The 24,240-nt window shown below is 40.0% G+C and overlaps 1 protein-coding gene across 2 annotated transcripts in view; it reads right to left on the reverse strand.

The window, feature by feature from the left end:
* The window catches only part of APP (amyloid beta precursor protein), a 153,980-nt gene extending 133,876 nt beyond the window's left edge, over positions 1 to 20,104 (reverse strand). For both annotated transcript variants that reach the window (XM_005425819.2, XM_005425817.2), the window contains exon 1: positions 19,917 to 20,104. In XM_005425819.2, the coding sequence (XP_005425876.1) occupies positions 19,917 to 20,036 (120 nt within the window). In that variant the 5' untranslated portion in view covers positions 20,037 to 20,104. The remainder of the gene's footprint in view (positions 1 to 19,916) is intronic.
* Positions 20,105 to 24,240: the final 4,136 nt, after the last annotated feature.

Consider the following 24,240-nt stretch of genomic DNA (forward strand, 5'->3'; position numbering starts at 1 on the left):
CAACAAGCACTTAGTGCTTTTCTCTGTGAGCAGAGTACACACAACATCCTGATACATCATTCCAACTGCCTTGGGTATTGAGAGCGCTAGAAACATGAGCTGGTTTTAGTGCAGTGACCGATAGTTCACCCAATGAAACTTCACACAAACATGATCTCTTCTCTTAAAATTCCCTAATGTGCTTTCATCTGGAATTTCATGCAAGACCGCCACTTCCTCTGTAATTCAAGTGTTCAGAAAGGCTGCCAGCCATCAGGCAGCCGGCTCAACCCTAATCCATGCACCAGACTCCATAAACTGAACACTCTCAGTTGGCTTTCTCTCAACTTTTTTTTCTGCACATGGGGAAGGCAGAAGCCTATGAAAGCAGAAATAAGGATGCAAGGTCAAACATATCTGCCTCACTGCCTTTCAAGTACTTGATTTTATAGCACAAATGTCTGTATGCAGTAAGAAAACCAAACCAAAACTTGAGCCTTGCCAAGAATTTTCTGTTTACCACATCAGGTTTTCTAAAGCCTCTCTTGTGTAATTGTAGAGGATATCCAGCATTTTGTACTGTAAAACCTCAGAGTAAACAGGGCTGGAGTTATAGTCTCTTCTAAGCTGCTTCCCTGTCCACTTTAAGCACAACAAGCACTTCTACTTCTCCATAGGCAAAGTATTTTATTCACAGTCCACTTCTTCATGTCACCACTAGCCTGTTCACATATTCACACTCCTTGAGATGAAACCTCATCTGCCTCCTACTCTACAGCATCACCAGAAGCAATTAACGGTTTGGGGTGTTGGTGGTTTTTTGCATTTTTTTTGCTTCTGTGCTTCCACTTTTGAATTAAATTTCTGCGTGAATAAGGTTAAATATTCGAGCAGTGAGAGAGAATAATACCTAATCAAGCTAATAGGGTATTTTTATCTCTAAGTAATATATTATGTGCAAAGGACAAGGACTATTGTCCTCCCAGAAAGGGGGTGGAGGGGAAGGGGGAAAAGCAGCCAGAAGTAATTTAAAACAATAATAAAAATCAACAACAATACGAAAAATCTCCTAGTTTAGGCATGATACAATATTTTATCTGCCCACTTCCCTCTCTAAGGGTGTGATAGATTAATCTGGCTTTCAGCAGGGGTGAAAGAGACTGCTTCTGGGAGAGAAGCTCTTTAAAAGTGAGAGAGTCATGGGGAACAATGCCCCAGTGCAGAGCCCAGACAGGATCAACTTTTCAGTTCTGCAGAACTCTCTCTTTTCACTCTGCAGAACTTTCAATTGATAGAACTTGAAAACAAATGAACCTACAGACACCAATTCTCTCCCGAGTCAGAGAAAAGGAAAAGGTCTCCATGTGAGGAGAACAAGATGACAGCACTAAGGTCCGTGCAAAAGACAGAGGGGGAAGAGGAGGTGTTCTGAGCATCAGAGCAGAAATTCTGCTACAAGCCGTGGTGAGGACTATAATACAACAAACTGTTTCCCTGTAATTTATGAAGTGCATCGGGGGATGCAGGATTCACTTACAGCCCATGAGAAAAAGGCACTCACACTGGAGCAGGTAGATGTTGAGAAGCTGTGATCTGGTGAAAGGCTTGAACAGAGAGAGAGAAAGAACCCTCACTTCCAGAGACAGAGGAAGAGGACCTTTGCTTTTATACTAGAACAGCTCATCCTTAAAAGACTGTAAGCCATGAACAAAATGGCTCACAAGAAAACAGTTGTGGGAAGACTGCTTTGCCCATGGGAGGGACCCACATTGCAGCTGGTTCAGGCAGGACTGCTACTCGTGAAAATTAGAGTTGGAAAACCACACTGGAAAAGTGTTGTCATCTTATTGCAAAAGTTCCATACCTTCTAGGTGATTTCTCATGGACATCTCCTCACAGCACTAACTCCTCCTTCTCCATAGCACAGCCAACAAACTCCAATTCCATTCTCAACCAGTTAACTCACTCTTTCATAGCACTCATCCTCATTGGACACAGCTGTGGCCTGTTAAGGGCAGCCTGTTCCTAATCTTTGGTGATTAGCACAGCTGCAACTCCTCAGGTGTGAGACTACCTTCTGCACTATCTTTATTTTCTTACATTCCATCCCCCCACAGAAAAGTTCACAGAGAACTGTGTCCCGTGGGAAGGACCCCATGGCATAGCAAAAGACACTCCTCTCTCTAAATGAAGATTTTTTTTTAGAAGTGACAAACTGAATAAAACCCCATGTTTTGCCTCCCTCTGCTGAAAGTGAGAAGGAAAAAAGGGTTAGCTAAGGGAAAAGGTGTTCTAAAGGTGCACTTTAGTTCTCATTACTCTCTTTTAATTCCTTTTTTTTCCTTTATACCTTTTAAAAGGCTGTTTTTCCCTAAAGTGTTTCTTCCCAATCCTTACCTCAGCCCATGAGCCCCTTCAGTATTTTCTTTCCCCCTCAAAACATAAAAAGAATAAATTTTTTATTAAAATAAATGAAAAAAAATAATTTATTCATTCTTCTTTGCTGCTAAACTATGGCAAAGGAGAATGAATAAATTATTTTTTCATGGGCCCACTGGCGTTTGGCTATGATCAAGCCCATGACAAAGGGTTGCCTCAGGCACTGTGGAATGAAATCAAGGAAGATGGGGCAGTATAAACAGCCAGAGAACCTCGGGCTGGTTTTCCAGGTTCTCCTGCAAGCTGCCATCGCTCCAACAGCACACACAGTCTGTGGAAGGAAGGTGAGGCATAGTGCTCTCCCCTGGCAGGAGCTCCTCAATCACATCAGTACAGGGAATGCCAGTGATCCACATAAAACAACTCATACACAAGGAAGATGCTTAAACAAAATTCTGTTGGCTACTGCACCAGCATCCTGGGGACTGCAATAAAGGCTCAGCTACTTGATGCAGATCTGCAGAAGCAATCCTTATTATTCTTTTAAAAAAGCAAATAGGAGAAGAAAAAAAAAAAAGACGGGGGAAATAAAAAAAAACAACCCACAACAAACCCCCAAGGAGCTAAACAACATCTGACCTTTCTTTCTGTGGTATTATCATAATTCCACCTTAGGCATTATATGTTTCAAAAAGGGCTGTCAGGGAAAGAAGCAGATCTTATGCCAGCAGTTTCTGCCCAAGGATGGGGTACCATTCTGAAGGCATGAAATAAAGAATGTAACCGTTTTGTGAAAATCACTACATGCACAAAGTGATTTCCTTCTCCCCAGAGTTTCAAAGAAAACATTAATCGAAGGGGCTATAATATGCATATTTTAAATCATCAAATTACCTACCTGAATTACTTTCACAAACCTTGCTGAAAGAAACTTCCCACCTTTCTATAGAACAGAAAAATATGTGGCTGAGTTGTTGGTTTTGTTTGTTGAGGAAATCACAGTACAAAATGAATCTAAGAATGAATCTAAGCTGTAGCAGAAAATCTGTGAAAACATACCAGGAAAAACCTAATTGCTCTCCATTGAGATATTTCCAAGTTCTATTGCTTACAAAATTACCTGCTTGATGTCAAAATTGTCTTTGAGGCCATGCAAAAACTGTCACAAAGTAAGAGGCCCATTATGATTTTTCATATTCTAATTAGTTTATGCTTTCTTGAGTTAACTGCAGATATAAGCCAAAGGGTAATTTATTAATCTAAGAATCTAGATCCATTTGTATGCATGCCCCAAGAGACAAACAAGGCTGTGATTTCCTTTTTCATGAAATCAATTTCAGGCTCTAGTACCAAAAATGTGAAGTGGTATTACAAAGTCATTTTCTAAGACAGTGGTTGTACCCCATCATCTAGGACACAAGAAAACCATACATGGTTTAGTCCAGTAGTGAAAGCTGTACAGAAAAAGTTGGGGAAATATGCCGATTAAAATGGACTACCTGATATTCTAAAATAAAAGTTGACCTCAAAAGGAAAAAAAAAAAAAAAGAGGAAAACTAGAAATGGGAATGCAAGAATGAAGAACAGAGCTACAGGGAGGGCATCTGCAGAAAACATTCAGAGCAGTAACATTTCCTGATTTCCTGTTTGTGAACTATATTCAGTGTCTTGTATTTCCATCTCCTTCAATCAAGATACCTACAAGTAATTACCTGAGCAGCTGTAAGATGACACAGCGTTCTTCTTTCTTTATAAATCAAACAGCAATGTTTTTTCATGGTTGTTGTTCTTGTGAATGAGATACACATTTTACAAACTATAGTTTTTACACTAAGAATATTTAGTGCCAGGAAAAAGATATGATAAAAAATTTCCTTTCTAAGGAAATAAAATCAATCCTTCCTTGACAAATATTTAGAAACATGTTTTTCTCCAATTCTTTCTCATAACTTTTTTTGTCCAGAATAATCAGAATTGCCTCACTATTGCCTTGCACAGATAACAATTCAGCCTGAAAACTGCCCTCTTAGGACACACACAAGCACAAGGTCTGTAATGGCAGATTGAGTAGGCCCTAAGGCTGAAACAGAAGCACACATGAAGCATCTCCCAGGGCAATTATGCTGTTTAACACTCACTACGCACTCTTTTTTTGTGAAATACACTCTCTTTTTTTTCAGAATGGAAAACATGCAGCACAAAGTTCCTCTCTGTTGCTGCACTACTGCATCAGACCCGCCCCCCCTTGGTTTATCTTCCAGCAGTGAGAACAGGCCCACAGCTCACCTTTGCACTTCCTTAGCAAACTCCACTACTCACAGGCCCCAAGCTGGGCACAGAGCACAGCAGAAGTTAAGGGCCAAAGTTTTTGGGTCATTTTTTCCACTTACAGGTAAGAAACACTGCTGTAGAGCTGGCTGCTGAACTTAGTACACATAAGAAAGGAGAAAGGTTCTGACAGAAGCTCTCAACAATCTCCATGTGCATGAAGTTGCCAGTCACTGGGCTGCCCATAGGCGTCTTTGCACTTACCAGAAGCAGCTCAGAAGCCTGCAAATCTAAGAACATCCTCTCTTAGTGCTCCATTCCCCACCAAAAAAGAAGCTGAACATTTTCTTGCCAGTTTTCTTCCTACAGCAGTATGTTCCCACACAGATGGCAAAACATTTTTTGAAACTTGGTACTGCATGCTCCACTGAAAGTCAGTAGAAATCCTGTGATGCCTTAGGATTTAGCTTTTATATTTTTCAGATCCTGTACTGCTTTAGTGTATAACTCTAACACTCCTTAGCCTATCAGCTACTGTTCTCCCATTATATTCAGACAAAATAATTTCTCTCTAGGCCTGAAACTCAAGGACACCTTACTGTCTCAGGCCCCAAAAAATGTAACAACACTGAATTTGGGGGATGGGGGGGAGCACAAACTTGCGGTAAATTACTTCATTACCCAAAACTGTAATTGGAGGATTAACCCCTGATATATAAATGGACCAAACTTTTATCTGTATGAAAAACAAGTGACCACCTTCCGTCTTGGGTGTAGCTTCTTGGAGGCTTCTGACTGCCCAAGGTGTACCTATTGAAGGCCTTTAATAAATGCCCACTTTTACTCCCTTTATCTTGTTTCGCCTGTGTTCTAGGTAGCCACTCTAAGGCATCACCTGGCACCAATTTCTTTAACAGAAAGATTGAATCCAACTCCAAGAAAACCTGAAATATGAAAAATTTAATTTGTTTCCTCCTTGCACAAAAGGCCAGTCCCAAAAGGATTAGGATGGCTGCCAAACAGAGAAACCATTCCAAATTGCTCCCAGTGACTCAACTGACCACAGTGATGTCAATCCCTAGAGAACACTCTTGGGGTGCAACAAAGTCCAATCATATCCCACAAAACTTAAACACCAATCTATTTAAGATTTTATTCTCAGAATGGGATATTCATTTCCAACTGCTCAAAGGCACACTGAGCAAAGGAAACATCAGAATAAACTGAAATCCAAGTAAATTATGAATCTTCTGAGATGTGTTCATCCTGCATTTCAAAGGACAGAGTAAGGACTGTGACCCTGCATCTGCTTTCCAATATAAACCACTGCAAAGCTGCAACATGCCCATGAACATGTCCCTCTGCACCCCTGCATCTTGCCAGCAGATATCCCAGCCTACTCACAGAATCATCAAGACAGCCAGTTCCTCAAAACCCAGAGAGAACTTTAATATTAAAAGTACCTATGATAATTTATTGCATGTGTCTCTTTTCTACTTTTGTTTCACAGTAAGGCTGGCAAACAATACATTTAAATTAATATGATCTTTGGCATCCTTTCTCCAACAAGAATTAAGTTTACTAATTGGACTGAAGTAAACATAAATAAATCAAATATGACCATTCAAATCAATGACTTCTGGGCTGAAAGGATTTAGAAATTGCTGAAAAAAACCAAAGAAGAAGTCCTTAACATTCCACACTGGTTTGGTTCATCCTGGGAGAGAAATTACTTCTTGCCTGTCAGAACTGCACCTACACTTCTCTTGAAGCTTTCAGAAACAAACAAAAAAAAAGCAGATCAAATTTTTAAATGCTCTTATCTTCAGGATTATGTTTTGATGCAATCTTTTACTGTGCTCAGTGGCTTAGCAGTTCCTGTTTTTTAGTGGGATAACTGAGATAAGCTTTACTTTAGCACTCATAAAAGTTAAACATTAACCTAGAATGAAATTCCTTCTCCAAAGATTAATCTAAGCAGCAAAGTCAATGTAAGGATTGCACAGATTTCTGTTTTTAATTTCCAGCACAGTGCAAGCACTTTGGCACCACTCTGTTGCTGAAGCCTACTGAAAAACACAAGGCTGATCCTCTGACAGTCTGACACCCCATAGACCAGAAATTCTATGACACAGCTACACCTTATGATAAATTATTTTGCAAATATCAAATCCATTTGTACTATGAAAAAGGCAATATTTTAGTTTGCCAAACAGCAACAAAGAATCCTTATCTTAGAAAACAGCACGCAATACTGATGGTCCTCCTGTAACTCCAGCTGCAAAGCCCTGGCAGAAACCAAAGCTACAGCAAAATCAGCAGCAATTGGGATTCTGCACTTGAGATGGAGGGTCCATATGCTTTTTCTCCAAATCTTTATGGCAGGTCTGTGGAATCTGTGGAATTGTTCAGCAACTGACACAAAAAACCTAAATTTCAGATGAGATAATCACTACAGGGATACTGAATCACATAAAATTTCTCAGTCTTTCATTCACCTTTCAATTCTCCTCTTCCTGCTATCACCACTCTGCCTAAAAATACCAACTTTTTCCACATTTCCTTATTTTCACCTGCCTTTCCTCTCATTTTCTGCCCAGATTCTGTTATTTTTTAATGTATTTGCTCTCTGCTTATATTTTCTGCTGCTAAAATCAAATTGTGGACCCACACTTTCATCTCTGATTAACGTGTCGCCTACTCTTCATTACAGACTTGATTTGACATCTGTCTTTTTGACCTAATAATACTGGGACTTTTTCCACTTCGAAATTGCTCATGTTTTTTTCTATTGCCCAAGAAAGCTTGCTGGCAAAATTCAGAAATTAACAGCATGTGTTATTCTGAAAACACATAGAACCAAGTGGCAGGAAGATGTGGTTCTTTTAGAAATATCTAAAAAGCTTCTCTTCACAGGCTGCTCAGACCATAGCAAAGCCATCCTCTGGTCAGCTGTCATGAGAAGAAGTCCTGCCCTCACATCTCCTCCAACATTACCAACCCAGCTCATCTGAGGAGAGGATCAAAGAGGAAACTCTTTTTCTGTTTGCTGGGGTTTGCTTTGTGCCATTTCAGCTCCCTAAACTTCCTTGCTGCAAGATCAGACATCTGCTAAAATTTAGCAGAGAAGAATTGAGGAGGAAGGAGAGAAGAAAACTGATTGTTTCTTCAACAGTACGTACTGCTTGAGCTCAATACTTGTGCCAAACCACTCTGTAGCATCTCTCCTGCTAAGAAACTCTTAAAAAAATCAGCTTGCAAAATCTGACCATCTCAGATCTGGCTACAGACCCTAAGCTACAACAGCTCAAAATGTATAAGCTGAAAGTCTGCAAAAGCAGGATCATTCAGAAATTTCAAGCCTGGCTGAAAATGGGAGACTCCTCAGTCCTCTGTGTTGCTCCAAACTCCAAACCAGAGCAATGTCTCAGTTAAAGGAGCAAAATTGCTAGGAACGCATCATACTCAAGAGTGGCTCCAAAATATTAGAAGTCATCTTCCAGACTTAAGCAAGTAATTGTTTGTTAGCAAATCCATAGATGTGCTGTCAGCAATAGCTTAAAATTAATTTCTATGACAATCACCTCTAAAATACTAAAAAAGATACACATATTAACTTACATGGTATTACAAGTTTTGCTTTAATAAGATAGTCTAATCAAATCCTCTTAGAGTCCTTATTTAGAATCATAATTGCAATTCCTGCTTCTTAGATGAAACCTTTTCTCTTTTTTTTTTTTTTTTTTGCTGTCCAGTGGAGTATACAGACTGGTCAAATTGTGTGGGAACTTGGAAAAGCAACATTACCTGCAAAACTTTACAGAAGTTTGAGGAAACACTCATCAAAATATTTTTTTTTTAATTTGTAATTGGCTCAAACAAGGAAAGAAAAAAATACTAAAGGATCTTTAGAGTGACTTAAAACCTCAGAACCTGAATTTACAAGGAAGCCATTTATTGAGCACAACTGGCAGAGATGTCTTCCCAGGCCAAGTGGAAATGAGTAATGAAGGGACAAATCAGATGTTTTATATATGCCTAATTATTACTGTTCTTCAACAAAACCAGTGATTCAGGATAAGAACTAAAAAAAAATAAATTGCATTGGCTTGGAAACATTGTGTGGTTTCTTCACACAGCTGGAATGGGACATCTTGAATATCATTACATTCCCATGGGATTAGTACTTTTCTAACTTATAATCATACTTATAGAAAGAAATTATGCTGGTAAAACAAACATTACATTGGTTAATATTGGATAATATTTCCTCACATCCAGCATTCATGTTTCAATATTCATGTCTGGGCAGAAGAAAAAAAAATTAAACACAATATTGTCATTACTGTACAAATAAGCATTCTTATTTTCTGTTCATATATGCAACAGCAATTGGCACTCACAAAACACAAAGCTAAATGTTTAAGAGATACTGTGATGCATCTTCTAAACACTACGGTGTCTTTCTAGTAGAAGCTCCTGTCTCAGCTCAAGAGAAGGAAGAGTTTCCCTTCCATACAAGGATTCATAACAATTTGGAACAATCTTAGGAACTTAAATCCAGTGTTGGTTTTGGTTTCAACACTAAGCCAGATGCCTGTTGTGGGTCGATGCTAGCCAGATGCCGGGCACCCACAACAGCCACTCACTCACTCACTCCCCTTGGCTGCTGGACAGAGGGGAGAAGATTTAACAAAGGGTTTGTGGGTTGAGATAAAGTCTGGGAGAGAGATCACTCATTAAATACCATCACAGGCAAAACGGGTTCAGCTTTGAGATAAAAGCTGAATTTATTACTAATGAAATCGGAGCAGGATAATGAGAAGTAAAATAAGCCCTTAAAAACACCCTCCCTTCCCCCCTACGCCTCCCTGCTTCCACACAGAAGGCAGGGAACAGGGGTTGTGATCAATTCATCACCCACGGCTTTTCACACTGCTCTGGGAGAGGAGCTGTTCCCACGCTGCACCATGGGGTCCCTCACATGGGAGAGTTCTCCCTAACTTTTCCCGTGTGAGTCTATGTCCATCTCTCAAACAACAGTTCTCTGTGAACTGCTGCAACATGACTCCATCCCATGGAAACATTCCTCCCAAAGCTGCTAAGGCGTGGGTCACTCTTCCATGGGGTACAGTCCCTCAAGGACAGGCTGCTCCGGCATGGGAACAGGACCCCTCTCTCTCCAAGGGTCTCCCATAGGTTCACAGCCTCCTCCCAGGCATCCACCTGCTCCAGTGGGGGCTTCTCCACAGGCTGCATCAGATCTCTACATCCCCATGGATCTCCAGGGGGAGAGATCTGTTCCACCATGGTCCTCACCCCAGCCTGCAAAGGAATCTCCAGCACCAGCACCTGGGGCACTTCCTCCTCATCCTTCTCCACTGACCTTGGTGTCTGCAGAGTTGTTAGTCTCACATATTCTCACTCTGCTCTTCTCCAACTGGAATTAAAACAGTGGCAGAAACTTTGTTTTTCTTTCTCCTTAAATAAGTTACAACAGAAGCATTATCACCACTGCTAATTGGCCCAGCAGCATGTCCATCTCTGGAGTCATCAGGGATGGGTTCTACCAGACACAGTGGAAGCTTCTCGCAGCTTCTCACGGAAGCCAACTCTATGCCCCCATCCACTACCAAAAGCCAGGCCATGCAAAACCAATACAATGCCTGTTCCAGACTGCAAGGCAAGATCTTTTCTATTACCATCTGTATGGCAGTTATCTTTTGTCAAGTGGGCAGTTTGCCTTATCTCTCTCTGAGTGATCACAACCACTCCTCCCTCAGGAGGGGACATCTGCTGATAACAGGTTATTGAATGTCACTGCATGACTGATAAGAATGACAGCATCCCATTGTGAGATGCTCTGCCCAGAGGGAGGAGCCAAGCATTCCTACCCAGATATAATCTGGAGGCACTGGAATAATGCACGGTTTCTCCACTGGATTCCCAGAGGAACAGCTGCCTCTTCCACTGGACCTTTAGAGGAAGACTACACCCTTTTCTACAGGATCTCTGCTCCAACAGAACCACACCTGACACTGCAGGAGGACTGCAGCCACATTTCCAATTGGACTGCTACCAACACCCTGACCCACAGGGTGTCAGGTTGAGATCTGACTGTCAGTGTTGTTCTAGTGTACTGCATTGTTTTATTTTATCCTTTTATTTTTCTTCCCTATTAAAGAACTGTTATTTCCTGCTCCCATATTTTTTGCCTGAGAGCCCATTAATGTAAAATTCATAGCAATTCAGAGGGGTGGGGAAGGTTTACGTTCTCCATTTCAGGAGAGGCTCCTGCCTTCCTTAGCAGACTCCTGTCTTTCAAAACCAAGACAATGCCTTAAGAATTCTAAAAAAATAATCTAAAAATCAAAAATCCTCCCCTTTCAAACTTTTCTGTTAATAATTTGAAGTAACATCCCTCCAGTGAAAACCTTGTCCCACTCAAGCAAAAAAAAAAAAATTAACAGCTAAAATTCTGCTTAAACCATTAAAAACATCTTGTATACTTATAAGGGGAAAAGGTGGATAAAACCATTAATAATTGGACAGACATTCTGACACCTTTCCATGATTATAATTAATCCACAATTATCTACAACAATTTTTTGTAAGGAACACATCTATAAAAAAAGATTATCAGTAGGATTTTTTATTAGCCAGAGGCATACAGTATTTGGAAGATTAAAGCAGGCACTCAGTACAGTGCTACATAATCATTTTAATTGGATAAAGGTTAACTGGATGATAACGGTGATGTATGAATTAGAAATTCGAAAGTAGCAGTTTTAAACTGCTTAGGAAAAAAGGAATGCCCAGAAATCAAGAAATACTTCCCCCATCCAACCTTGGGCTGTTGCCCTGCTATGAATTTAATCAAACATACTTCCTGACAGCTTCAAAGGTATGGAAGGAGAGAAACTGTCATTACTTTTTTAATGTTTGCCTGTAGAACCAGCAACAAACTCTGTGAGTTTTTCCTTGCCAAGAGACCTCTGAACATGAACCCATTTCATGATCCAATCACTGCTTCTACTACAAGCTTCATACACTGGTATCAGGAGGCAATCACCACTGCAGCCAGTATTTTATTTTTTGATCTCCATATCTTCCAAAGTATATGGACAACAGTGAAATGGTAAAGGAAAAAAAAAAGAAAAAAAGAAACTTGCCTCCACAAAAAAACCCAAAACCAAATCACAAGCCAGTAACACTTCCACCACAAGAAAAAGCAAGGTAAGCAGATAATAACAAGGTAGGAGTAAAACAATAATGAGCTATAGCACAGGAAAGCTATAAAACCATCCAAAAGGGATGGGGACAATAAAAAAAATATGGAACATAGCTTGCCACCTATTCATACACATACAATCATGGACAGAGACTTGTGGAAGACCAGAAGGAGATGAAGCCCCGAAACACTCAAAACCACTCAAGAACCACCCAAACCCTGCAGGCAGCCTTCCAGTCTCAGGAGCACCATTCCCAGGAGGCATCACTCATCCATCTGCAGAGGTACACACTTGCAGGTGCTGGGGCTGTGGTTTCAGTGCCTTGAACTGGACACAAGTCTCACATTCCCAGGGCACAATTCCTGCATTATTCCATCTCTTGCCCATTTACTGCTAAAATCTCTCCAAGAGCCACTTCTAGGACAGAAGCTGGATCAAGGAACTGACCTATCTCTGAAAACATTCCCCTAAGAATAAAAACTGCATCACAGTGGAAAGTGCCAGGAGTTCAAGAGGACACAGATTTATCTTGAACAAAAGTGGGATAGATCTGTGCCAGAACAAAGCATCCATGTAAATATGGTCTCAAAAGGTGGATGAAAAAAAAAATAATCACAGAATTGCCTGGGTTGGAAGGTACCTTAAAGATCATCTTGTTCCAACCTCACTGGCCTTGGACACATCCAGGGATGGGACAGTCAGATTCTCTGGGCAACTTGTGCCAGTGCCTCATCACCCTCATATGTCTAATATAAATTTACTCTGTCAGTTTGGCATCACTCCCTCTTATCCTGTTACTGCGTGCTCTTGTAAATAGTTTCTCTCTTCTCTTCAAAATGGCTGAAACATAACAGCTGTATATTTATAATAGATTCTTCTTTACTTAGGGTAACCATCACACTTTATGCCTATTATGTCTTAGGTTTATTATTTATTAAAGGAACAGCTGCTACCAGTCCATCTCAGAGTTACACAGTGAAAGACTGGGAGATGCGTGTGTAAAGAAAATTGCAGACCACATATGATGAGAACTCTGTATGCAAGATAGAAAAGAGAATGTGAAATGCAGCACTAAATGTCAGCTGTGTTGTCCCCACCAGGACACCAGGGATATGGGAAAGGCAATGTCTCTACAGACCACATCCAACACTACACAGCCCTCTCAGGAGTATCTTGGGCCAGGGGTTGGGTCAGTTGAGCTTTGCTCCCTTGGCTGGGCATGCTGAGCATCTAGTGCAAGTGTGCCTGGTCTTTTTGTAACTGGAAGGAGCAAACCACAAGCAGAGAACACAGATTGCTGAGGATAATTGAGAGCTTTTTCTCAAGCATGTGGCTAAATGGCCATCTAGCTAGCTCAGCTATGAACCAAACAAGGTAAGATAAGACGGCTTCCCTGCATACAGCCATTGCATTCGTGTCTTTCAGAAGACAGAATAAACTACTGTACCCTTGGCACAAACATTATCCTGATGGAACCCACTGATTAATCTTGTCCATCATATCTGTGAAATTAAAAATTAATCTACAGGAAAATGCAGCATTGCAGTTTCATTAAATTCTGCAGTACATGTTTACCTAAATATTTATTTATGCAGACAATCCTCATCCCTTTTCATCCTTTTCCCTCCCTCAGCCTCAAAGCAGAAGTACTCTTTGAAATAGTACTTATTTTTTCATTTCATTTCTTTTTAAGACATGCAAAAAAAAATCAGTGCAGGGAAAAACAAGAGGGAAGATTTTTTTATTATCAGCAAAAGAAAGACAGGGAGCATCTTGCAACATATGCTCCAAGTTTTATTAGTCACTTGATTTGAAATATATTTCCATGGTAGACTACAGCTGGGGCTAAAAATCCCAGCCTTCTTTCTCAAGTAGGTGAGTATACTAAGGTTTAGCTGCAGGATAAATATACTGTCAGTAGTAATCCTCTATTTCCAAGCAAATCAAATTTAAGCACTAGCAGACAGAGTAAACTAGTTCAACCTTTGCTGTGGATGAAAAGCTAAATAAAACCTAAGACCTCAATAATCAATGCAAAGAGTGCTAAGATAACATTCAGTCAAACTTTTAAGCATGACTGTACACATCTCAGAATATAGCAACACCCATTTCTGTTGAAAATGTCATTTGTTTTTAAGGACATTCTGTGCTGCCAAAAATCTGTATGTTTCCCCTTTCATTAAATAGATAATTTTCTTCAGAGCAAAATCTATGGCATTTTAGACTGCTGAATTTCAAGTAGTGCAGGTTTAAAATTAATTTTCACCTTCAATACTGTGGCAATTCGCTTTGAGAAACTAGAAAGGGCACATTATGCAGCCTAGATAAAAACAACAATTTCTATTACAGTGAAAATGATAAGGTGGAGAGAAACCATTATCAAAGCAGGAAGACCACTGTCATTGTGTCTCAAATTTTCAGAAAAAAAACAGGCCAAACAATTTTTCTCTTTTCAAAAACCTTGTCATTCCTGGCAGTTTAACAAACTTTTCAGCAGGAAGACAAAAGACTAGAGGGAAGGAACTGCTGCCATCAGTGCTGCCTGAAGTAGGCCCCAGGACAAGAAGCACAGTAGGATTATCAGATAAGGTGACAAGAGGAAGCTAAGCAAATAAATAAAAAAAGAGATGGACCAGTCATTTGGTGGCCCTTTTGGCCCACGTACAAAACAGGGGACATCTGAGGATTATGGGGTGAGATAATGTCAAAGCTTTAGTATGGTCATATCCCAGCTTGTACTGGGCTTGCCTAAAGCTGTTTTTGGGTTTCACAAGTAACATACCTAAATACCTGGCACAAAATGCTGTGTATGTTACTTGTGAAACTCAGGGGATTTGAGAAAATAACAAGATAACAATTTCTGGAAACATTATGGTTAGAGATCAGAAATGTCAACAGTGTTCTGTCAACAGTTATAATTAATTACCTGTTACAGGAATTTACCCTACTATTTCCTGCTCCATGTAAACTAAGATAAAAGTTAAGAATGTAGCAACATGCAGTTATAATTTTGTTATTTCGGGGGAGGATTTTTGTAAGAAATACACACTAGCCACAAAATGGTCATGCACCCCAGTGTTGTTTAAAAAGGAAGTGGACACATGTCATGACTTTACAAAAGAAACCAAGCAGTCATGAGATGCCAAGTGTAACACCTTCCAATGCCAACATTCACTTTACATCTGAAAGCTACTCTGGGCATCTAGCTAAAGATTGCAAAGCAAGCCAGCTGCTGATTACAAAGGGCACTAGATCTCCAAACTCCCAGGTTTAATTCATCCTCACAATATCTAGACCCAAACTTACTTTATTATAAATGCCGTTTGGTCTTCCAGGAAAGGAAAAACAAACAGTTACATGCATGGAAAATGGAATTAGGCATCTCCAAATGAAACTAAGTGGGGGGAAAAAAACATGCATTAGACAAAATAATTTTTTGCCAGCTGTGACTGTTTTACAATTCATTTTGGACAGGGTGTTCAACACAGATGGTAAAAAAATTTCAGTCCTTCAAGGAACTCACGTATGCTAACTACTAGACATAAAATTCTGCACATAGTAGCTGCTCAAAATTGCTAATATAATAAACATAGACCAATATCTTCCATCTGAACACACTTTCCCTTCAAACAGGGAATGAAGCACACCGAAATTAACTTCCTACTCTGCATATTCAGTAACTCTGAAAGCAGGCTTTGACAACGGGCAGGCTCCAGATGGGTTTTATGAACAGTTTGGAGACAGGAGCTGATTGACCTGCAAAAGCACCTTCCTATGACAATAACATATAGGTGGGGGCAAGCCAACTCCTCCCATAAAACAACAAAAGGCAAATCCAGGAACAGCAGTATCCACCTGCTTTGGGACACCAGCAACCACCCATAAGGAGCTATTAGGAAGAAGCTTTCACCAGGGGTAGTTATTGAGTGATTGTGTAGTATGACAGGGTTTTCCTGAAATTCCTCTGAAACAGCTGGTGCTGCAGTGTCAGCAGCAGGACTCACTGACCAGTGGCTTGATCTGAAGTGTCATCTAGATCACTCAATATCTTAAGGATTCTGGCACACAGAGCTGCAAACCATCCAAATTTACATCAGTGCCCCGTTGTTCTAGCATCTGCAGCTCTTGCACTTGACAGCTGTTTGCAGATCAGGCTCATGCAGTTTTACTTCCCAGCATGGTAACTGGTTTGACATTAAAAGAAATCACTACTAAATTGTACTTATCTATACAGCATTTCATTCCAACCAAGAAAGTTTCATTTTGTGATATTCAAAAAACAAACAGGAAGTCACCAGCTTACAATGAACACAAGAAAATGTGGAGATATACTTCCAGTACCACTTCCTATGAGTTCAGTGTTAAACTGAAGCCAAGGAAGCTGGAAGGCAGCATTCAAGTATCCTCCATGTCCTTTCAAAAAAATCAATCTACACTTTGAGCTTTGCCATATTTAAACTGTGTGATGTGTTGTCCAAACACAAACTCTGATAGATGCACTGAGCTCCCACTCAAAAAAAGTAAAGCAAAACCGAGCAACATTAATCTTTAAAACACGTAGGTGGTTCTGCTTATTCCCTGTTCCTCCCTTTCTGCTCTGCAATGCTCCTCTACTGCTACTTCCTGCATCGAGACTTCAAAATCCACCTAAGCTGGCAGCGGACTACAAGAGGAAACAATGAGAATGTCAAGGTTCACAGTACATCTCTGCAGGAGAAATACAAGTCCTTCTACAGTCTGTGCACCTCCTAGCCCTGTGCTCTGCCCACTACTCAGGCATCTAGCCTTGCACTGTCAAGAGAAGCGCTTTTAAAAGAAGAGTCAACAAGGAGGCAGAGGAACACATCTACTTGTAAGTTTTGATGAAAGGAGATGGTATTTTTTATTTTTTGAAAAATACCTTCAAGAAAGAAATCAGAGTCAGAGAATATGTGAAGTATCTTTTTTTTTTCTATTAACAGTAAGCAGAGTTTCCTTATACATTAAATTTGTATTATTTTAGAGCCAAGGAGCCACAGAGCAAGATCACTGCACTTGCACATTGGGTTTCCACCCAAACAGCTCCTTTTGGTATGTCCCTTCTGGTCCTTCCCAAGCTGGAGGAAGAACTGGGTGCATGGGCTAACTCCATAGGTTTTACCACAGGAGTACATCTCCCCTTACAATGCAGTCATTACCACAATGCCTGGAACAGTGCTCACAAGGGATCTGCAACAAAAACCAGATGGAAAGATTTCTCAATAGAAGTACAGGGTGGAAAATACAAGCCTTCCCTTGCTTGCTGTCACTTCAAGGTTCTGTTTGGATCTGAGTAAAAAAACCCAGTTCCTCGGCAGATGCTACAAAGAGCTACTGCTACAGCAAGAGCAAAGAACCAAGAAAGCTGTCACAGAGCCAGGGAACATGAAGGCAGACACAGGAAGAGTACCTGCCTGCTGGATTAGCAGAGCATTTACACTCAGCCTCTGCCTAGAGCAAGAAGTAAAGCACACAGGAAAAAAGCAATCCTTCTTTTGGGGGAAATAAACAGCATTAAAGGAGAGAAAAGAAAGGAAGGAAAAGATCATATTGGGCAAAAGCCATCAAAAAGAAGATTTTTACTTGGTACTATTCCAAGACAAGAGGTACCACATCTCAGCCTTGCTGCTTATTGCTTCCTGCTAATGGGAAAATGCAAATTTGTCATATTCCCTGAGAGCAACTACTGTCTTGCAGCCAAGCTAAACAGCAGAAAGCAAGGAAAATACTGGGCATATTTGGAATATCAACCACAATAACAAGGAGTTCCTCAAATCTAAGAAGCCAGTTTGAGCTGCATTTACTTGCAATCCTCTAAAATTAATTTCTTTGGTAGAAAGCTGTTATCCAACTCTTCCATTTCTTTTGTTGGGGTCATAGGAAAGTTTAACAGCAAATATTAAATAGTACTTGCTACAAAATATTATTTAATATTGAATAGAAAATATTAAATAATATCAAAGCATCAGTGCCATTCCCTAGCCAAAGCCAAAGCCCAACATGCCACAGACCTGGTCAAAGGGGTGTGAGGGACGACCATGGGCAAGAGTTGTACAGAACAGGGAGGTTCTTTCCATGCTGCTGAGTTGGATCAGCTTCCATGTGGATTTTTGTTTTAAATTGCTGTCAGCAGATCTGAATTTCCTAATATTTGCAATCCATTTCTGAATTTATTACCAGCATTCAAAAACCTGGAGCTCACATGATTCCACCCCACCCCAAAACACCTGCTGGCAGTGACCGCATTGCTGCCACATGCTCTTGCATCCCAGACCACCTTGTCCCTTCTCCATCAGCAGCCTGTAGCAGCTGCACTGTGCATCTCAAGGGGATGTTTATGTGGTTTTTAACCCAATCATTGCAGTAAAACATTACTAGCCTTCCTAAAATACTATATAAGCAGTTGTACTTCACAATAAATACAGATTCTTTGACCATTATACCGAATCCCCGTGTCTCTCTCTCATCGCCAATACTTGGCAAACAATTTTTTTCCTTAGGGAGTCAAAATTTTTCTTATTACTCTCTTTGTCATTTAACAATCTATGTCTATTACCTTCTGACTGCTTTTGCTTACCCTCTTCCCTTTACTTTTGAGAGGGCTTTTTTTTTAAATGCCCCCCCAAATTTCAAAATCACCCAACAGTCAGTTGACAGTCACACCCTGAGACCTTGTTCCAGAATCCTTCCCTGCCTGCAGCATTTGTGGCTGAATCCCCAGCCTACTGAAATACTCATGCCTTAAAAGCTCCCAAACTTTCCAGTCTTACTTCCATAATTCACATATTTATTTCTGTAACTTCAGATAGACTTACTACCTTTAATCACTGATGCATTTTCACTTACTGATGCTCTTTTCTAATTCCTTTCCTCAACCTCAATAATTTCATTATGCATAAATCAACTTTCTGTACATAAATCAAAGAAGACAACAGAAAACCAGAGAAAATCTTTGAAACAGTAAGAGTAGGAGAGGTTAGGGTAGGTTAGGTATTTTTGTTAGTGATAAACAAAAATATTAATTTCACAAAGCAATTTTCTTAGTAAAGAGTGAAAGCTACTGAAGAAGAATCAATTTCCATTGCCATTACAATATCACCCTTAAAGTGAATATTTTGCCCAAATGCAATAAAAACTGAATAAAACACTGCAAAACTTAGAAAGAACAATCAGTGGGTGAAAGGACAGGGATGAAGATGCCAAGAGAGCAAAGATCTGAAAAATAAATGATCTTGCTTTCTAAAGAAATATTTCACAGGAACTGGTTTGACATTTAGGAAAGAAAGCAGTTACTGCTATGGAAATATGCAATAACCCTCACTTAAAAAAAAAAAAGAGGCCACATAGTAAATGTAAGAACGAAGGCAACTTAAAGCAGGCCCTTTTGTTTCACTGCATGAAATAACACATTTTCTTTTCAAATTGTCACACACTGCTACAAGGTTATTGTACTATCACATCGGGAGACAAAACAAAATTAGATCCACATGTTCTTAGGATATAAGCAAGTGGGTAAGGAGATTCTGCTCTCAAATATGAAATCGGTGATTGCAACTTCATCTGTAGGGGAAGCTTTTCTATTAAGAAACTCTGAATGGTTCTGTGCGCAGCAGAGGCCATTAACTCTGGACTGCCAAAGTGCATTTCAGTGTCATAGCAGAGCAACAGAAGTCATGTGACAGCTGACCTTTCCCAATCAGCGCAAAAAGCCCAAGGGCATTTTAAATAATAAATTGCCACCTCAGCTTTATTCAAAACACTTGATAAGAAAGAAGCCCATTGCACACATACTATACAAAAACTATCCCCCCAAGGGTAGAAGAGAGAAAATTTTCCAACAGTCCCAGTGACTCCCTCAGCAACCAATTCCTGAAGCTGTTTAAAAAGGTGCTGGAGAGAACTTCTTCAGAAAGGACAAGAAGGCAATGGAGCAAAAAGAGGGAAAACTCCCTGCAGACTGAGCTCTCCAGCACATGGCTGCACTTACGCTTTTGAAAGAGCAAAAAAAATAGCTACAGTTATTCCTGAGACATCACTTACTTCCTGGCAGTACTGAAGAATTCCTTCTTTTGTCCCAATGCAGGTCTTGGTGCCAGAGGGGTCTGATTCCCACTTTCCATTCTGCACATTCATATGCATGTTGAGTTTGCCACAGAACATGGCAATCTGAGGTTCTGCCAGCAGCCCTGCATTTCCATCAGCAGGCACCTGGAAGGAGAAGAAAAGTTTTAATCTCACATTTTACATTTCAACCCAGCCAAAGCAGCAACAGGTCAAGCAAGTCTGAGACAAACACTAGACTAATCCACTTACAGCAGCAAAGACCAAAAATTTTTATTCAAGGAGATGTGGGAGATATAAATGGGGGGTTCATAGAAATCCAGATCACCATAGTATAATTTTAAAGCTTAACTGTTGCAGCAGGCCCCGGCCCAATAATAATTAGCATTGACTCCACTATTCACAGAAGGCTGATCAATCTCTTTATTATATAATTATTAAGAAATTGCTTTTATAGGCAGTTACAATACACCTGGTCCTAACTGGTCCACCAATCCAAACACCATCACCATTGGCTAATTAGGAAACCACCCTTTGGTAAACAAATCTCCATAACACATTCCACATGTCCACAATAACAGGTGCAGCAAGTGAAGATAAGAATTGTTCCTCATTCTTTCTCTGATCTTCTCACAGCCTCTCCCAGAAACACCTGGGAAAGTTATGTGTTGCTCACTGTGACCAGAGAGCTGCTGCCACACTTAACCAAACTGTTTTGTGGCCCAAAACTCTCTTCTTACCAACTTGGGCTAAACACAGGACAATAAGCATAGTTGGAGCACAGTTATAGAAGTTTAATTTTCCAAATATATCTGCTATAACGTGGGGGAGGGGTTTACTAACAAGTAAATGAAAAAGTAAACAAGTTTTTAGCAAGGGTTTCCTAAAAAATCCTCATAGTGTATCCTTTTCCAAGCCCCTCAGTTCATATCCGTGCTGAGCACACTGCCTTAGTTTATCATGTCTTATGAAGATGATGGGTTTAAAAGCAGCTTCCACCAAAGCTTTTCTTGAATTGAACCTCAAAATCTAGAGGGGCTGGGGAGGTATCAAAATGGCTCTGCAGAAGGTTTAGCTGACAACCAAGAATTACAGAACATCACCTCCCCAACAAGCATTAAAATACCAGGCTCAAGACAAGTGCTTCTCCTCTTGAGCCACAGACACTGCCCATGGCACCAAACCAAGCACTGCTGGGCACAGAGCCAGACATCAGAGCCACCCTCAGCAGAGGTTTAAATCTCTCCCATGGTACCACAGCACTGAAGACAAATCAAGAGCCAACCCCTGAAGGTACAAGGTGAAAGGACTGGCCTTTTGTTTTACATCTGAGGAACGTGACACAAAGAGAACCTCCTCTCTGGGTTAGATACCTCAAGAGACAAGTCTACAGCTCCCAAATGCCCCTCACACTCCAAAGGCCAGTCAGTCATATTCAAGGTGCAGCAGAGTATTCATTTCGGTTTAAACATCTATTTTTAACTTTTAATCTCTTAGCTAGAAGGTTTCTCAAGGGGAAAACTAAAAATATTTTTAAAATTCACAAAAAAGAGAAGAAACAGAATTATGGCATCATAGGAGATATGCAAACCCAGGATATTTGTTTAAACACAAAAAAATTAATGAATTTTATATGCCTACAGTACTAAAAAAAACCCCAAAGTCCACACTAAGAAACACAGTGAGAGTGATCATCTAACTATCTACTGGATTTGCATTGAAAGTGAAAATGCCAAAATTAAACCAAGGTTTTGAATTGGGGTTTTTTTAAGAGAAAAGAGAGAACATTTCTTGTCCTGTTTTCATAAGATGTTAACTTGTTACTGCAATTCAGCTCAAAAAAAAAAAAAAAAAGACAGGAACACCTCAACTGGCCAAGATTTCCATTTACTATCTCAATTTCTCTTCTCCTGTGCAACAAGTATATTCTGTACAATTTAAGAGCAAACTATCACTGTTGTTCCACTGGGTAATTAGAGAATTTTCCAGTAACTGGGATGACACCTTGTCTTGGCTTGCCTTGATCAGGAAAAGTATCACATGCTTACTCCTTCTAATACCTACAGAAACTTTGGAGAGCAACTCAAATGTAACACAACTATAACAATCTGCAAAATATCCTCCAAGTTAATTATTTTATTTTTCTTTATACATGCAACATAACTCTACCAAAATTTCAATTAAAACAGAAGTGAGTCATTCCACAGATGATGTATGGATGAGAACTCTATATTCCCAGTCCACTCCTTCAATTGAGATTTTTGTAAATTAATAAAGCACACAGTAGTCCCACTGTTGGAGATTTTAGATTTTTTTTTTTACTCAAAATCATAAATCAAAAGTATTTAGATCATAGAATCAAAGATTCATTTAGGTTTAATGAGACTTTAAGATTGGGTCCAACTGTAAACCTAACACTGCCAAGTTTAACCAAACTAAAAGCCAAAAATAAAAGATAAAATTTAGCTCACTAATTTCAAGGGATCTCTATATGGTAGAAGTTCCTGATAATATAAAATCTCATTAAATATAACTAATTTTAACAAACATTGAAGAGTGGTTTGATCATGAAGGGAACTGAACAGCAGTATTTTGGGGAAAGGTGGGGAAATGTAGCACTTTCTGTAAAACACATACAAAGATTAAAAACTCAAAAAAAGCAGGAGACTAAAACTCAGTAAAACTTACACAGTGATAAGTGATTTGTCCCACACGTACTATCCTAACATTTCAAACATGTGAATGAATTAATCACTGGTCACATCAAGGGTATATCCAGCTAAAATATGTGAGCTGCTGATGAATTTTATGCATCACTGAAGTTTTCTTCATAACCAATGGTTTCATTCATTTACATTCATACCGTCACAAGAAAAAAATATCAGCATTACAAAGCAATTAAATAATCTAGAGCAGCAATCTACAGTGATAAGCAGCTTCTATAGAAGGAATACTCAATAACCTAAAGTTACAGTCCAGTTTGTTACAACATCATCTGTAGGGGCAAATCTCTCCTTGACTAATCCTAAAGCTCTTAGGCAGACTAGTCTCCCAAAGAATATAATTACATTAACAGCAACTATTTACTTTATTAGTATTCTGCAAAAGCAAAAACTCAAAGCATATTAATGGAATTGTAATCACATCATATTTTTTCTTGTGAGCTAGCAGCATGGTTTTTTTTCCTGCTTCTTAGCAAATCATTAAATAACAGATCAATTAGCACAGCATCTCAAGGTAACTTCAAATGTTATGCTCAGGTCTTGTCAGTTTTCAAATACCAAGTAAGAACACTACTCATCACTTCCACAAGACATCTGTAATATCATTTCTGTAATGTGAACTACATAAATTTGAAAAATGGCATGTACAGAACTCTGAAAAAATTATCTCAATTGATGGTACACTATTTAGATCTCTACATTAGTCTTCTATGTCAGAAGACATTCAAGCATCAGCCTTTTGATATAGAAAATAAAATTACTGATTTTTACAAGTGTAAGGGTACAAGTTCTGAAAGAAAGGTACCATGGCTGTGGTAAGGCTCAATGCTCACAACAGGTTCTCATAGAATTCCAGCATATCAGAGGTCTGTCTTTCAGTTTCAAGACTCATTTAACCTCCAGTTGAGTGCATGTCCTGGTTTAGGGCAAATTTGGGAGAAAACCTCCAAAAGGGGCCCTTCCCAGAAAGCAAACCCACACAGCCCCTCCCCTCAACCAGTTTGGGAAGAATTTCCTCAGAGAGAAGTGGAAAAAAACTTGTTTATGTAACAGGCAAAGCACTCCCCAGCACACAAAATGAACAATACCAGATGACAAAACTCATTTGCTGCTCTGAAGAGGTGACAAGCTCAGAAAGTCTCTCCCGTGGGTGGTTGCTCTGTTATCAATCCCTCCGGCTCTGGGAAAGGCCGCTGCTCAGAGCAGGCCCCAGTGGTCACAAAGTGCGAGCTCTCGGTGCTCCCCAGGTCCCAGTCTGGAGCAGGTTAGAACAGTTCCAAGAAAGGCAAAAGAAAAACAGTCCAGGGGACTTCTCTGCCTCAGCTAGCTAAACTAACTAAAAACCAGCAAAGTGCTGTGTTCTGCCCCATCCATGCCCAGACACCACAGTGGAGGAGCGAGAGCAGACTGATAGTTTCCTCTTCTCCCCACCTTCACTCTCAGAGCCAGTCCTGAAGGCACAGAATATAATATCCAGCATAAACAGAACACCCAATTGGGGATACAAGCATCATAATGTCACCCTAGGTGTCAGGACCCAGGACATCCCTCTGGCTGTCCTGAGCAGCCAAGACCCCTGC

The sequence above is a fragment of the Geospiza fortis genome, unplaced genomic scaffold, assembly GCF_000277835.1.
Source record: "Geospiza fortis unplaced genomic scaffold, GeoFor_1.0 scaffold154, whole genome shotgun sequence".
Classification (NCBI taxonomy): Eukaryota; Metazoa; Chordata; class Aves; order Passeriformes; family Thraupidae; genus Geospiza; species Geospiza fortis.